This window comes from Pleurodeles waltl, chromosome 4_2 (assembly GCF_031143425.1).
Source record: "Pleurodeles waltl isolate 20211129_DDA chromosome 4_2, aPleWal1.hap1.20221129, whole genome shotgun sequence".
Lineage (NCBI taxonomy): Eukaryota > Metazoa > Chordata > Amphibia > Caudata > Salamandridae > Pleurodeles > Pleurodeles waltl.
Window position 1 is genome coordinate 679,334,575 of NC_090443.1, and position 13,779 is coordinate 679,348,353.

General features: G+C 43.1%; 1 protein-coding gene across 1 annotated transcript in view; it reads right to left on the bottom strand.

Annotated features, from left to right (window-relative positions):
- Positions 1 to 13,439, bottom strand: part of LOC138293182 (calcium-activated chloride channel regulator 1-like) — a 417,394-nt gene extending 403,955 nt beyond the window's left edge. The window contains exon 1 of the mRNA XM_069232259.1: positions 13,214 to 13,439. Within this exon, the coding sequence (XP_069088360.1) occupies positions 13,214 to 13,366 (153 nt within the window). The 5' untranslated portion in view covers positions 13,367 to 13,439. The remainder of the gene's footprint in view (positions 1 to 13,213) is intronic.
- Between the last annotated feature and the right edge of the window lie 340 nt (positions 13,440 to 13,779).

Genomic DNA, 13,779 nt, shown 5'->3' on the forward strand with positions numbered 1-13,779 from the left:
CTGAGGCTAAACTGAGAGAGGCTGAGAAGAATAGACCTGGAAACCCACAACTACAAACCCAAATACAAGAGCTCAGATCAGAAGTAGCACAATGTGTTGAACTCCTTAGATGCTTTGACCATAAAAACTACCTCACAAGAGTGTATGGCGAAAGAGATAAAGCAGGAAAATTACTTGCCTGGGTGGTCTCACAATCTGAAAAATCCCCCCCCCATAATGAGTCTGACCTCAATGACAGGGATTCAGTTGCATGAACCAGAACAGATTAATGCCCAGTTCTTATCTTTTTATGAGAAACTATACCAAAAAAGACTCAATTTAAACAGAGAATCAACCGAAAACTACCTAGCAACACTAAACCTGAAACCCTGGGAACCAATACCCACAGACACCCTAACGGAGAGCATCACACTAGAAGAGATCAGCGAAGCCATGAAGAGTTTAGCAGGGGGAAAAACACCTGGAACTGATGGCCTCCCCGCTGAGTTTTACAAAACCTTCGCGGGGATCCTCTCACCCAGACTAGAAAAAATGTTTAAATGCGCCAGAGACCAAGGCCTTCTACCTGATTCGTCTCAGGAGGCAATCATAATCCCCCTTCTTAAGCCCGGCAAAGACCCAACAGGAATGGGAGCATATAGACCCCTCTCAATGCTGAATCTCGACTATAAATTCCTTAGCAAGGCCCTGGCGTCCAGACTTCTCCCAATGATGCCCGCTTTAATACACCCAGACCAGGCAGGTTTCATACCAGGACGTAATACAGCCGGGAATATTCGCAGATTAATTGCCATTATGAGGGACGTAGCATCCACCTCTGGGACCCCGGGTATCCTAGCAGTCGACATCGAAAAAGCCTTTGATAGCTTAGATTGGGACTTCCTTTATAAAGTTATGTCCAAACTCGGAATAGGACCGAATACATAGCATGGGTGAAATTACTATATACTGACCTCACAGCTAGAGTCCGCACGGGGCGCATAATATCGCATAGATACAAAGTGGAGCGCGGGACGAGACAGGGTTGCCCCCTTTCCCCCTTACTATTCGCATTGCCGATGGAACCACTGGCCACTGCGGCCAGAGCAGGGCAAGGGGGACCAGGTATACTTGTCAGAAACGATAGACATCATATAGCCCTATACGCGGATGACCTCCTAATTTTCTTGGATGATATACAAAGGGACTTACCACTAGCACAACAAATGCTAACTAATTTTGAAAACCACTCAGGCCTAAAAGTAAATTGGGACACAACAGGCCTGTTCCCTCTTACAAACCACCATCTACCTCCCCTGAATCTGGGATTGGTAAAATGGATACCTGACGGGCTCCCATACCTGGGAGTGAAAGTTTATCACAAGGCCAGGGATATACTTGATGGAAATCTGGGTGGCGCAGTCCGTTCCATAAAAATCTCCATGACATTCTGGCAAACACTGCCACTATCAGTGACAGGGCGTATTGCGATACTCAAAATGATTGTACTGCCGAGATTGCTATATCATTTTGCTGCTCTCCCGATTTGGATTCCTAATTCCTTCTTTAGGGAACTGAATACAATGGTAAGTTCATTTGTATGGGGTAAAGCCAGGAAAAGAGTGGCCCTGACAAAGCTTCAAAGACAAGCAACAGATGGGGGATTAGCAACACCAGATTTCGAGTCCTACTATCTTGCAGCACAATTATAGTGGCTGGCACTCTGGATCTCGAATAGTCTGATGATAACTCCAAATACAAAATCTTCTACTCCACAGGGGACCTGGCTTTTTGAGATACAGGTGGGATCTCCTAGAGACGAGAAACAAGACAGTCCAGAACTAAAAATACTAACCAGGTGTTGGAAAACATATTTACTCAAGATTAAAACTAAAACTCCCTATTCTGCAGAGCTCCCCTTTAGCTCATTACAGGCAATAACAAAGAAGAGGTCTGTACTTGAGCTGGGTGACTGGGTGGAGGCAGGAATTACTGCCGTAGGCTTGCTCTTCAAGGACAATAAACTGAAGACATTTGAAGCCATCAGAGCGGAATATGACATCCTGACGAAACATTTTTTAACATACGGGACCATAAAAGCCAGCATATATAATCATTGGCAAACGAAAGACATTGAACCCTCCGCACAGGCATTTTGCACATACTTGACATCTCCCAATAACAAAACCAATGCAATAACATTGCTTTATTCCGAGCAGATATTACAGACCCTGTACCCTACCTTAAACAACAATGGGAAAAAGCTTCCAGTCGCGAAATCTCGGAAGTAGAATGGGGACATATACTGCGGAACCTTCCAAAGGAAAGAATGCTAGATTTAAACTTATCAATTTTTATATCCTTCACCAAGCTTATTTAACACCTGCCCGCATTAATAAATACTTCAATAAATCCACTGAGTGCTGCCCAAGATGCGGATTAGTGGATGCAGAGTTTAATCACATGTTTTGGGAATGCCCCATACTGGCATCCTACTGGTCTGAGATCTGCCAAAAATTGGCCCCATTACTGAATAAGAACATGACGTGTTCTATGGAAATTTGCCTCCTACACACCTTTACTCATTCAACTAAACACAAAGCATCAGATAGATTCCTTGACCTGGCCTTAACAATAGCTAAAAGGGAAATAGCAAGCAATTGGAAAAACCCTAAGCGCCCTAGAGTAATAACCTGGAAAAACGAATTACTTAGGTGGGCAACAGCAGAAGGTACACTACTACAAAGAGAGGCCAAGAATGGGACCAGACCCCTGGAAGTGTCAGAATGTTGGGACACAATAATGGGCACATTCAGATCAGAGTGCACACAGCAGAACCCACCTAATACACAATAGCTAGGACCACGCAACAAGCAACAAAATATAATAGGATACAACATTCAGTCATAGATTGAAACACACTTCTGACCCTGTGCAGAAACCCATAACATATCAGAACACTACCAGAGGCCTATAAATGCTAACCAAACGTGACAATTTACTCTGCAGTAGAAATATCAATGCTGAATCAAAGCTCTCGGGTAGAAGGGTTAGGGAGGGACTGAGGGGGGGAGTTGGATTTTGCTACTACAAGAGTTTATAAAATATTTCAATTAAATACCACTAACCAGAGAATGTATAAATGTGACTAAGATACACAGTGGTACACGTAGTAATTTTAAATGAATACAAATGTATATGTACTATTGTATTGATCTAAAATCAATAAAATCTGGTTTAAAAAAAAAAAGAGGAACCAAGAAACTGTGAGTTGGAAGAGTTCCCCTCATAGACACTGAGGGGGTGATTCTGACTATGGCGGACGGCGGAGGCCGTCCGCCATAGTACCGCCGCCAAATGACCGCACCGCGGTCAAAAGACCGCGGCGGCCATTCAGACATTTCCTCTGGGCCGGCGGGCGCTCTCCAAAAGAGCCCCCGCCGGCCCAGAGGAAATGCCCCTGCAACGAGGACGCCGGCTCAGAATTGAGCCGGCGTAGTTGCAGGGGTGCGACGGGTGCAGTTGCACCCATCGCGTATTTCAGTGTCTGCAAGGCAGACACTGAAATACTTTGCGGGGCCCCCAGAGGCCCCGCGGCACCCCCTACCGCCATCCTGTTCATGGCGGGTTTCCCGCCATGAACAGGATGGCGGTAGGGGCTGTCAGAATCCTCAAGGCGGCGGAGCGCGCTCCGTCGCCATGAAGGATTCCCCCGAGCAGCGGTAAGTCGGCCGGAGCCCGCCGACTTGCCGCTTCTGACCGCGGCTGAACCGCCGCGGTCAGAATGCTCGTGGGAGCACCGCCAGCCTGTTGGCGGTGCTCCCGTGGTCGGTGGCCCTGGCGGCCACCGGCCGCCAGGGTCAGAATGACCCCCTGAATGCCTTGACCAATGGTATTTAGGTGTTTATCGGTACTGAGGTTATGTTTTAAGAGTCTGTGGGCCAGATGTAGGAAGCCGTTTGCATGGTGCAAACTGCGAAAATCGAAGTTTGCGCCATGCAAACAGCCTAACGCGATGCTCATTCACAATTTGCGAGTCGGTTACCGACTCGCAAATTGTGAATGCGACTCGCAAATAGGAAGGGGTGTTCCTTTCCTATTTGCGACTCGCATCGCAATGCAGAATTGCTTTGTGACCGCGAATGTGGTCGCAAAGCAATTCGCAGTTACCACCACTGTCACACTGGTGGTAACTCATTCGCAAAAGGGAAGGGGTCCCCATGGGACCCCTTCCCCTTTGTGAATGTGGGCAAAAAGTTTTTTTCAGAGCAGGCAGTGGTCCAATAGACCACTGCCTACACTGAAAAAACGAAACCAAATGGTTTCGTCATTTTTTTCATTTTGCAACTCGTTTTCCTTTAAAGAAAACGGGCTGCAAAATGAAGAAAAAAAACTGCTTTATTTAAAAAGCAGTCACAGACATGGAGGTCTGCTGACTTCAGCAGGCCACCATCTCTGTGAGTGCAGGGGCTCGCTATGGGGTCGCAAAATGCAACCCACCTCATTAATATTCATTCACAATTTCCGAGTCGCGATATCGGACTTTGCTACATGTGGCCCTGTATTCTTTGCTCTTCATAAACAAGGAAAAGCAACATTATTGTCCTGATTAAGACACCATTCTGTAAAGTTCACCATTCTGCAAAACAATCACCTTCTCAGTGGGATACTCCCTAGGGGATTTTGATGTCTGATTTATTCAAAGATCAACAGTGGGCACCGAAGAATTGTATAGTTTTTTTCAAGAACCCTCAAACCCAAGTGATAAATACCGAGCTCAGTGAAATGCTACAAACTACTGAACAGGAGATACACTTAAAATATTTAGTCAAGGTAAAGAACTGCAAGCACAAGCAACTGATGACTAAATACAAGGTAAGTGATTAAAAACTAGAAATAGAGAATGATCTAGATCAAGAGTGCAATATACCTTGTAGAAAATGAGATACAATTTTTCATATACTGAAAAGACAAGAAACTACTATTATGGGGATCTCCCTCCAGTCTCACCAAGCTGCAGGATGAACTGAATGACTGCAAAACGTCAGCAAGATAAATGTCAGCCTGCAACACCATATGGAACCTGATGTCTCATAGGTAAAACTGTAGTGCCATGCTGTGAGCCTGATGGGCTATGGCACTACGTATGATTTAACGGGTCATGCCAACTAACAGAGAGATAGATGACTAGATAGTGAGACAAATAACACTTTCATTGTGCAAAGCTATATACGAAAACTTCAAGTGCTTGTCAAATTTAATATAATTGAACTGAGGAATAGAGCAAGGGAGAAACATTGAGAAAGGGAAAGATAGAGAGAACTGTGAATATAAATGAAGGGAGAAAAGTGGAAATGAGCAATCAAACATAAAGAAGCAGAGTGTGACAGGGAGATAGAGTTGAGCAGGAGTGAAAGGTGAGGGCAAGTTAAAAATAGGGAGAGAGGGTGGTATTGATAGAGAAAGTGAAAGAGGAATGGAAGGAATAGAGTTAAAAAGGAGGGGGGCTGAAAATTGAGCAAGAGAAAGATAGAGTGATAATAGAGAGGGAAAGAGGAAAACATAGAGAAGAAAGGGGAGAGATAAAAAGAGAGGATAAGAGAGATAGTTTGAGAGAGGGATTAAAACCTAGGGAGTGGTGGAAAAGAGAGAGCAAGGAAGTAGACGAGAATTATTGTTTTATACTTTCCTATGTGTTTCACCTACATGTCTATTTTGAGATGCTAAACTGTCCTGAAATCACCACCACCTTTACCATTATTAGTCAAAATCTACTTGCTCCTGAGTGATTCTGCACTAACAGCATTTTTTTCTTCTAAGCACTAGACCAATGTTTGTAATATTTATAGAAGTGCAGATTCAAAGTATTTCATTTACAGAAAATCACATGTAGTTTCATCATTTTTATTGGAATTATTTAATGTCTTTGGTGCTAAGTTAAGGCAGAGCATGGTGCTAACACCTTTTGCAGGAGTATTATGAAAGCAGGTTTCTAACTGTGGTAATGTGTGATGAGTCTATGCATAATTGTGCAGTATTTTGTTGTGGTGTTCTTTGGTTTTGTGCTGCATTATGACTATGTGATGTCCGGTTATACAGTGATTGTTTTTTCTGGGTCTGTTTGGACCCATTTGTACTATGAGCTGTTATGTTTTAACTTAGTTGGAATGTTTCTTTATGTATTGTATTGTGTTATGATCTGTTGCTTACTTTAGATCTGTCAACAAATGCTGCTACATTTCTAGCCAAAAGAGGCACATGCCTTTAAAGTTCCTCTGACAAGCAACCATTTACCAAACTCTGAGGTAGAAAAATAGTGCTCAAGCTCTTCAACTAATTAAGACACCAATTAATTGTGGCCGATGTCATGTCTTACATTAGCCCATGAAGTGCTCATTTCATAGGCCTGTCAGTATGTATTAATCAAGTCAAGTCATGTTTATTTTGCATAGTTAATAAAAAACTATTGCATTTCGATATTAAAAAGCTGGATCTTGTACATTCAAATAAAGGAAAAATAATTACAATTCGGCCAGCCTATCTATCCCTGTCTAGTGAAAACAATTGTTCAAATAATATAAATACATTAAAACACTAAGAACTTTGAGTTAACAAAAAGCCCTCACATAGGCAACAGTAAATAGAATTGGCAATATTTAGGACAAAACGCTTTTAAATCCTTTCCTAGCATAAACACAGTTGTCCTAAGGGGTCCTTCTGTGTGGCTGTAATAGTTCTGGGGATCTATACAATCTCTGACCCCAGATTGCTCATAGATACTTCTCCTAATTTGTTCTGCGATCAGATTTGACTTTATGCACCCCCTTTTTAAAACAGCAAAGTGCCAGTCACTGATATGGAAAATACCCCTTTTACCAGTTTGTAAAGTGCAAAAATCTTGTGCAAGGTAGCACTTTAAAGGAACTTGTACCTTATCCCACCATACCATGCTTCCACTAAAAGAGTTTTTTATGGACTAATTGAAGAACTACCACTTGCAAAACCAGAATTATAAAGGTCAGTGGGTATGTGGAAAGAGGTTCTGGTGGGAGCACTCAGGCATGTCCCTCACATTTTTTGGGCACTTTCACAAGTTGGTCACTTGAAATGGGGCTAGAAAATTACTGGTACATTGCAGAATAAGCGACCTAGGGGCTGGCATGCACTTGGTCATTCACTGATTCAGGACCTTTAGGGGAAGCCTCAAAACCTTTACTCCTTGACAAGCTAGGGGAATTAAGCTTCCTCTTAACCAAGTTATCACACATTGTCAGCAAGAACAGATTTGCAGGTTTTTTAAAGGTTAGTTTCAACATCCATTTTTATTTGGCTAAGGGAACTGGACAGAGGCAAAATATGTGTGTTAGAAATGGGGTCTTTGGTTGACAGTCAGGTTACCCCCTGTTCAAGCAAGGACCCTCACTCTAGTCAGGGAAAAAAAAAGAGAATCACCCTGAGCTAACCCCTGCTTACCCCCTTGGTAGCTTGGCAGAGCAGTAGGCTTAACTTCAAAGTGCCAGGTGCAAAGTATTTGTACCAAAACACACAGTATCTTAATCAAAACACTACAAAATGACACAACACAGGTTTAGAAAAATAGGAAATATTTATCTAAACAAAACAAGACCAAAATGCAAAAATCCACAATACAAGTCAAGTTATCAATTAAAAATCAAAAAGAGTCTTTAAGTAGTTTCAAACACACACTAACACTGTTAGCGTGAAAAAGTACCTTGAGTGCGTCAAAAATAACCCTGCACGGGCGAGTGTGCGTCGAAAAGGGCTTGCGATGCGTCAGTTCCACTCACAAGCTGGACCTTTTGTCGTTTCTCCTTTCTTCGGGTCGGAGCGTGTCGTTCCTTCTCTCCGCAGAAGAGTGATACGTCGATCCGGTTAGCACTCTTGGGTCCGAGCAGGCCTTGCGTTTTTTTTACATGCCCAGAGGTACTTGAATCAGAAATCTAGCTGCATGATGATCCGAAAACTATGCAGCGTGGGTTGCTATCTCCCGGTCTCCGTTAGTGATGCTGCGCATCGTTTCTCCTGCTCTGTGCGTCAATTCTTCGGTCATGTTTCTGGCGAGCGTTGTTTCTTCAGCCGCAGATTGGAGTTGCGCCGATCTTTTCCCCGCACGGCGCTCTCTGCGTGGATTTCCTCCTCCTAGGCTGCCAGCTTCTCCATTCACGGTCCCAGGAACTAGATGGACACCACAGGGCAGAGTAGGAGTCTCTCCAGAGACTCCAGGTGCTGGGAGAGAGAAGTATTTGCTGTCCCTGAGACTTCAAACAACAGGAGGCAAGCTCTAAATCAAGCCCTTGGAGAGTTCTTCTCAAGATAGAAGGCACACAAAGTCCAGTCTTTGCCCTATTACTCTGGCAGAAGCAGCAACTGAAGGATAGCTCCACAAAGCACAGTCACAGACAGGGCAGCTCTTCTTCCTCAGCTCTTCAGCTCTTCTCCAGGCAGACGTTCCTCTGGTTTCCAGAAGGGTTTCTAAAGTCTGTGGTTTTGGGTGCCCTTCTTATACCCATTTTCTCCTTTGAAGTAGGCCTACTTCAAAGTAAAGTCTCTTTTGAATGTGAAATCCTGCTTTGCCCAGGCCAGGCCCCAGACACTCACCAGGGGGTTGGAGACTGCATTGTGTGAGGGCAGGCACAGCCCTTTCAGGTGTGAGTGACCACTCCCCTCTACCTCCTAGCACAGATGGCTCATCAGGATATGCAGGCTACACCCCAGCTCCCTTTATGTCACTGTCTAGTGTGAGGTGCAACCATCCCAACTGTCAAACTGACCCAGGCAGGGAACCCACAAACAAGCAGAGTCACAGAAATGGTATAAGCAAGAATATGCTCACTTTCTAAAATTGCCATTTTCAAACACACAATCTTAAAATCAACTTTACTAAAAGATGTATTTTTAAATTGTGAGCTCAGAGACCCAAAACTACACATGTCCATCCGCTCCCAAAGGGAATGTACAATTCATTCAGATTTAAAGGTAGCCCCCATGTTAACCTATGAGAGTGACAGGCTTTGCAACACTGAAAGACGAATGTAGCAATATTTCCCTGTCAGGACATATAAAACACAGTACTATATGTCCTACTTTAACCATACATTGCACCCTGCCCTTGGGGCTACCTAGGTCCTCCCTTAGGGGTGCCTTCCATGTAAGAAAAGGGGAGGTTTAGGCCTGGCAAGTGGGTACACTTGCCAAGTCGAATTTACAGTTAAAACTGCACACACAGACACTGCAGTGGTAGGTTTGAGACATGATTACAGAGCTACTTATGTGGGTGGCACAACGAGTGCTGCAGGCCCACTAGTAGCATTTGATGTACAGGCCCTGGCACCTCTAGTGCACCTTACTAGGGACTTACTAGTAAATCAAATATGCCAATCATGGATACGCCAATTACATACACATTTTGAAAAAGGAGCACTTGCACTTTAGTACTGGTTAGCAGTGGTAATGTGCCCAGAGTAACAAAAACAGAAAAATCGGAGTCCAGCACACATCAACAACCTGGGGAACAGAATCAAAAAGTTAAGGGAGACCATGCCAAGGATAAAAAGTCTAACAATGTGCATTAATGTCTATTGATGGTTTCCACATAAACGGCAACATCGATTTTGCAACAGTTTTTTCCATGAAGGAATTAGGTATTTATGTGTCTATGATACCAAATTGGTATAACATGAATTGCTGTTTTGTGAACTGGGAGAAGTGTGCAGATAAATATTCCTGAGCTCTCTGGTTTTTATAAGAGTTGATCACTGACCAGGCGTGCCTTCTTTATGAAAGGGTATTTTTGTCTATTTGCAAGGACAGGAATCGTGATGAGACATTGATTGCTTATTTGAAAGTTTGTTTTCCTAAACTGGTGGACCACAATTCCTGAATGCCTATCTCCATGATAGCCTGGCTTAGATATTCCCGTTAGTGTGCGGTTGCTCCTCAATTTCAAGCCAGCATAGGTTGTTAATGGAGTCACTTTCAGAAATACGTACCCTTCAACACAATTTGGCTTAAGCACATTTACTTTGAATCAAATAATATTTTAAGCTGAACTCTAATCGGTCCTGCACTGGTGAGTCTCTTTTTGGTATAGAAAACACAGACTTGAACACCCTTGTTTGAATCTTATTGAGTGTAGATATTTCTCGGCTGTGCATAATTTTCAAGCCATAGGGCACAGTTGGCAATAACTGGGCTGATATTACAGTTAGTAAATGATTAAGAGACTGACAGCTGAGATTCTTTTTTAATTATTTAAAGTCAAAGGTTATTGACTGTGCTTTAGCTGTTGTGTCTAACTGTCATATGACACTCCAAGCAAATGCCTAAATATTTGTAAGTGATGGCCACATCAAACTTCTTACTTTCAATGAACCAAGAAAATGGCTTGAATTTGGCATCAAACAAGCACACCACTTTTGTTTTCTTTAAGTTTAGCTCCAGCCCTTGGATGCCTATCTAATAATTTAGAGCTATTTCGGGGGACCCGAATGAAGGCAGACTTAAGGTCCACAAAACAAGCAAATGGGCGGGTTTTCTTTGCTTTGCCTCCTTTACTAAAATCCTTAATGCAGATAGGTTTGTTAGTATTCTCATGCCTGGTCTGAAGCCCATTTGCCTTTGAGGTGTCAGGTTTCTCTCCTGTACTCAAGCTTGTAGTTTTTGAAGTAGACATGAGGCAAATAATTAAAACAGTAAGCCTATAGTTATTTGGCGAGGCTGGATTTCCATTTTTTGTACATTGGCTGTCACCATTCCAGGAATCTGGGATAACGTTGGTATGAAGGGTGCTATTGAAAAGCAGTGCTAAATAATGGCCCCAATAGATTATATTGCATTTAAAAAGGGCACTTGGGAGAATTTGGGCCTGTCGCCCCTCTGGACGTCAGTTTTTTTCAGTATCTTTTCCAGCTGATCTATTTCCATAATTAGACCTGCCTTATACTTTGGCCTTTTGATCATATTTTCAGGCTCGGCTAAAGATGATGCGACTCCATTAGATGCTGTAACTTGCTGGTCTTTGGTGCTAAGTTAAGGCGAAGTGCAGGTTTGAATAAATGCCTGACTCCGACCTCTTCGTCAACTGGCTAGGCGTACATCGAGCAGATATGGGCTTCCCAGGCGCCTGCCTCTATGTCGGCATTTTGGTGTCTGGTATTTCAAGAAAGCAAACCATTTACCACTTGCCACAATTTTTTGTTATTTGCCTGCTTACTAGACAATAAAAGCTTGGTCCACAATTCCTCTTGATATCTTCATTTTGCAACCCAACATCCTTTGCGATAATGCTCTTTCAGGATTCGTCAGGTGGTTTTGTCAGACTGCTTCCCCATATTAAAATCCTTGAACACCCGTCTCGTTTCTCTTGCAATTTGTGCTTTTAGTTTGTGCAACCTGCTGCCAAACCACTTGTTCCCTCCAAAGTGTGTGTTCTTAAGTGGTTTTGATCTGGCTGGAAATTTTCCAAGTAAAGTCTAGAATAAGGTAGCCCATTCATTTTTGCGTTTGGCAGTTGACCTTTTTAATTCTTCTTGCATGGCAATTGTTCTTTTTAAATCCTCGAGTGTGCCGGCACTATTGTAAACCTTTTCCATCACCATCTCAATCCCCGGCCCACGCCATTTTCATCTTTTTAGGGTTTCAGTAAATGAGGCAGAAATGATTCCTTTTGCTGGGCTCAGCTCACTGATTTTGTCAGTTAATTGGAAAGTTTGGGGGAAGTGGTCGCACTCTGTGCGGGGTAGAATTTGAAATTGATGGACAAGGGATAAAACTACTTCACTTACCAATTTATGGTCTATTGTGGAACTTTTTTCACCACTCAGGTAAGTGATGGCTTCTGGGGTACTCCCCTTCCTATTACTAATCAATAGCCATAGACCTAGGTTTTCGAGCTGCTTTCGGAGCCTATTACCGCACACGTGGATGCCCCTTTTATTGCTCTGGTGGCTTAAATCCATATTAAAGTCCCCAGAGATGATCAATGTAGATTCCTTATAAAGATTCTGCAGTGTTTTTATTAGAATTAGCAAGCTTGTGTCTGTTCCCCCTTTCTAACTGTTCTTGGATGGATATATATATGTTAATAATAATTGGCAGCGGCATGCAGGTAAGTGTATCCTCAGTTAATCTGTATCTTTGGAAAGCAATTCTGCATTCATCAAGCACTTCGACAAAAGTGCTTACAATCATGGCTTAACGTGGGCTGTGCCCGTCCAAGTCTCTGTCCCAGTAGTACGTAATAACATACATTAAAACGGGTCCCTATAGGGCCCTACATTCATGTTCTTAACTCTACAGGCAAAAACACTGATTCATTTCTGAACAACGAAAGTAAAACATGTTAAGTGATCCATGTCTGCGATTTAGTTCCTTTTATATATTTCACGTTTACTTAACCTTGCATTTCCTAGGGGTGTTATGTATTTCCAGGATGTTGTGTTTCTGTCGTTTTTTTCGTGTAGTACATTGCTCTTTCATCGTGCATAGTTTGAACATTTCGTCACTGAGAAGGCTAGCATTGAGGTTGAAGTCAGGAGTTTCTCACAGTGGCTGTCAGTGGCTCATAAAGATGTTCAGAATGCATGGTCATTCAATCCTCGGACTCTCTGCAAAGCGCAAAATGTAATGGTCACATTTTGCAGTTGCAATTGTGATTCTCTGCAAATGTGTGTGAGAGGTATATGCAGTGCTTACAGGGACTGGGTGGAGTTTGGTGGGTGGAGAAGTAAAGGAAATGCAAAGACGTGAATTCTCAGGAGAGAGTAAAACAAAGGTGCCGAAGAGGAAAAAGATGAAGTGTAAAATATTCAGATGGCAGATGGACTTGGTGTGTAGAGAAAAAGGACGTACATGCCTAACATACAGTGAACATAACCAGAGTGATTGGGGCACCCTGAAGACCATAGTCCGGGTAACATTTAATTCACAGTCTCACAGTTTCAGAAGTGAAACATTTTCAGTATTATTTACAACAATATATGCCACAAGTGTGTTACATTTCTGGATACAATAACAGAAGGCTCAGCGAGGAACCAAGATAGTGGTCGGTTGGCACACTCTGGGAAATCAACGAAATTTAGTTTAGGTGTTTAAGACACGCCCCCTACCCTACCTATTTGTCATCCCACGTAAAGCCCTGCTTACTATAATACAGTGGATGCCGTGGAAACTGTAAAATGACTATCCCGTGTCACAGTTACATTTTGGTGGTCACCTTAATGTTTTCAATGATAGTAAAATCCTCGGGTACTGCCGGGTGAATTCCGATTAGGAGGTCTTCGTAGCCAGATCCGTTCAGCCGCAGCCCAGAGCTCTTCACCGAGGACAGCCATGCCCAGAGCAGCACCAGGCTCTTCCCGCGCTGCATGGCGGGCCCTCGCAGCCTGGCCTCAACTCGGTCGCTGACTTGATATCGCCCACATATCTCTTCCTCTCCCTAAACTCGATCAAAAGGGCAGCTTCACGCAGGACTTTATGGTGGTTTCTTGTATGATGTCATGGTGACAATTTCCTGGTGCACAGAACTCATAAACTTGTGCACAACTGACTAGTTAAAAGTTAACCAGCAGCGGCAGTAAATCAAATTCAGCTGTTGATAATGTGGGATTAATCTGCGCTACCATCTGCTCTGATTCAACATAAAACGCTGTTCTCTTTATTTAAATTAAACCGTTTTTATTCTATGAATAGTGATCAATTTCTAATTGCACTTTTTCAGAACATCTATAATAGGCTGACCAGCAGGCGGCAATTGAACATTGAAAACTGAACCCAGGGGAA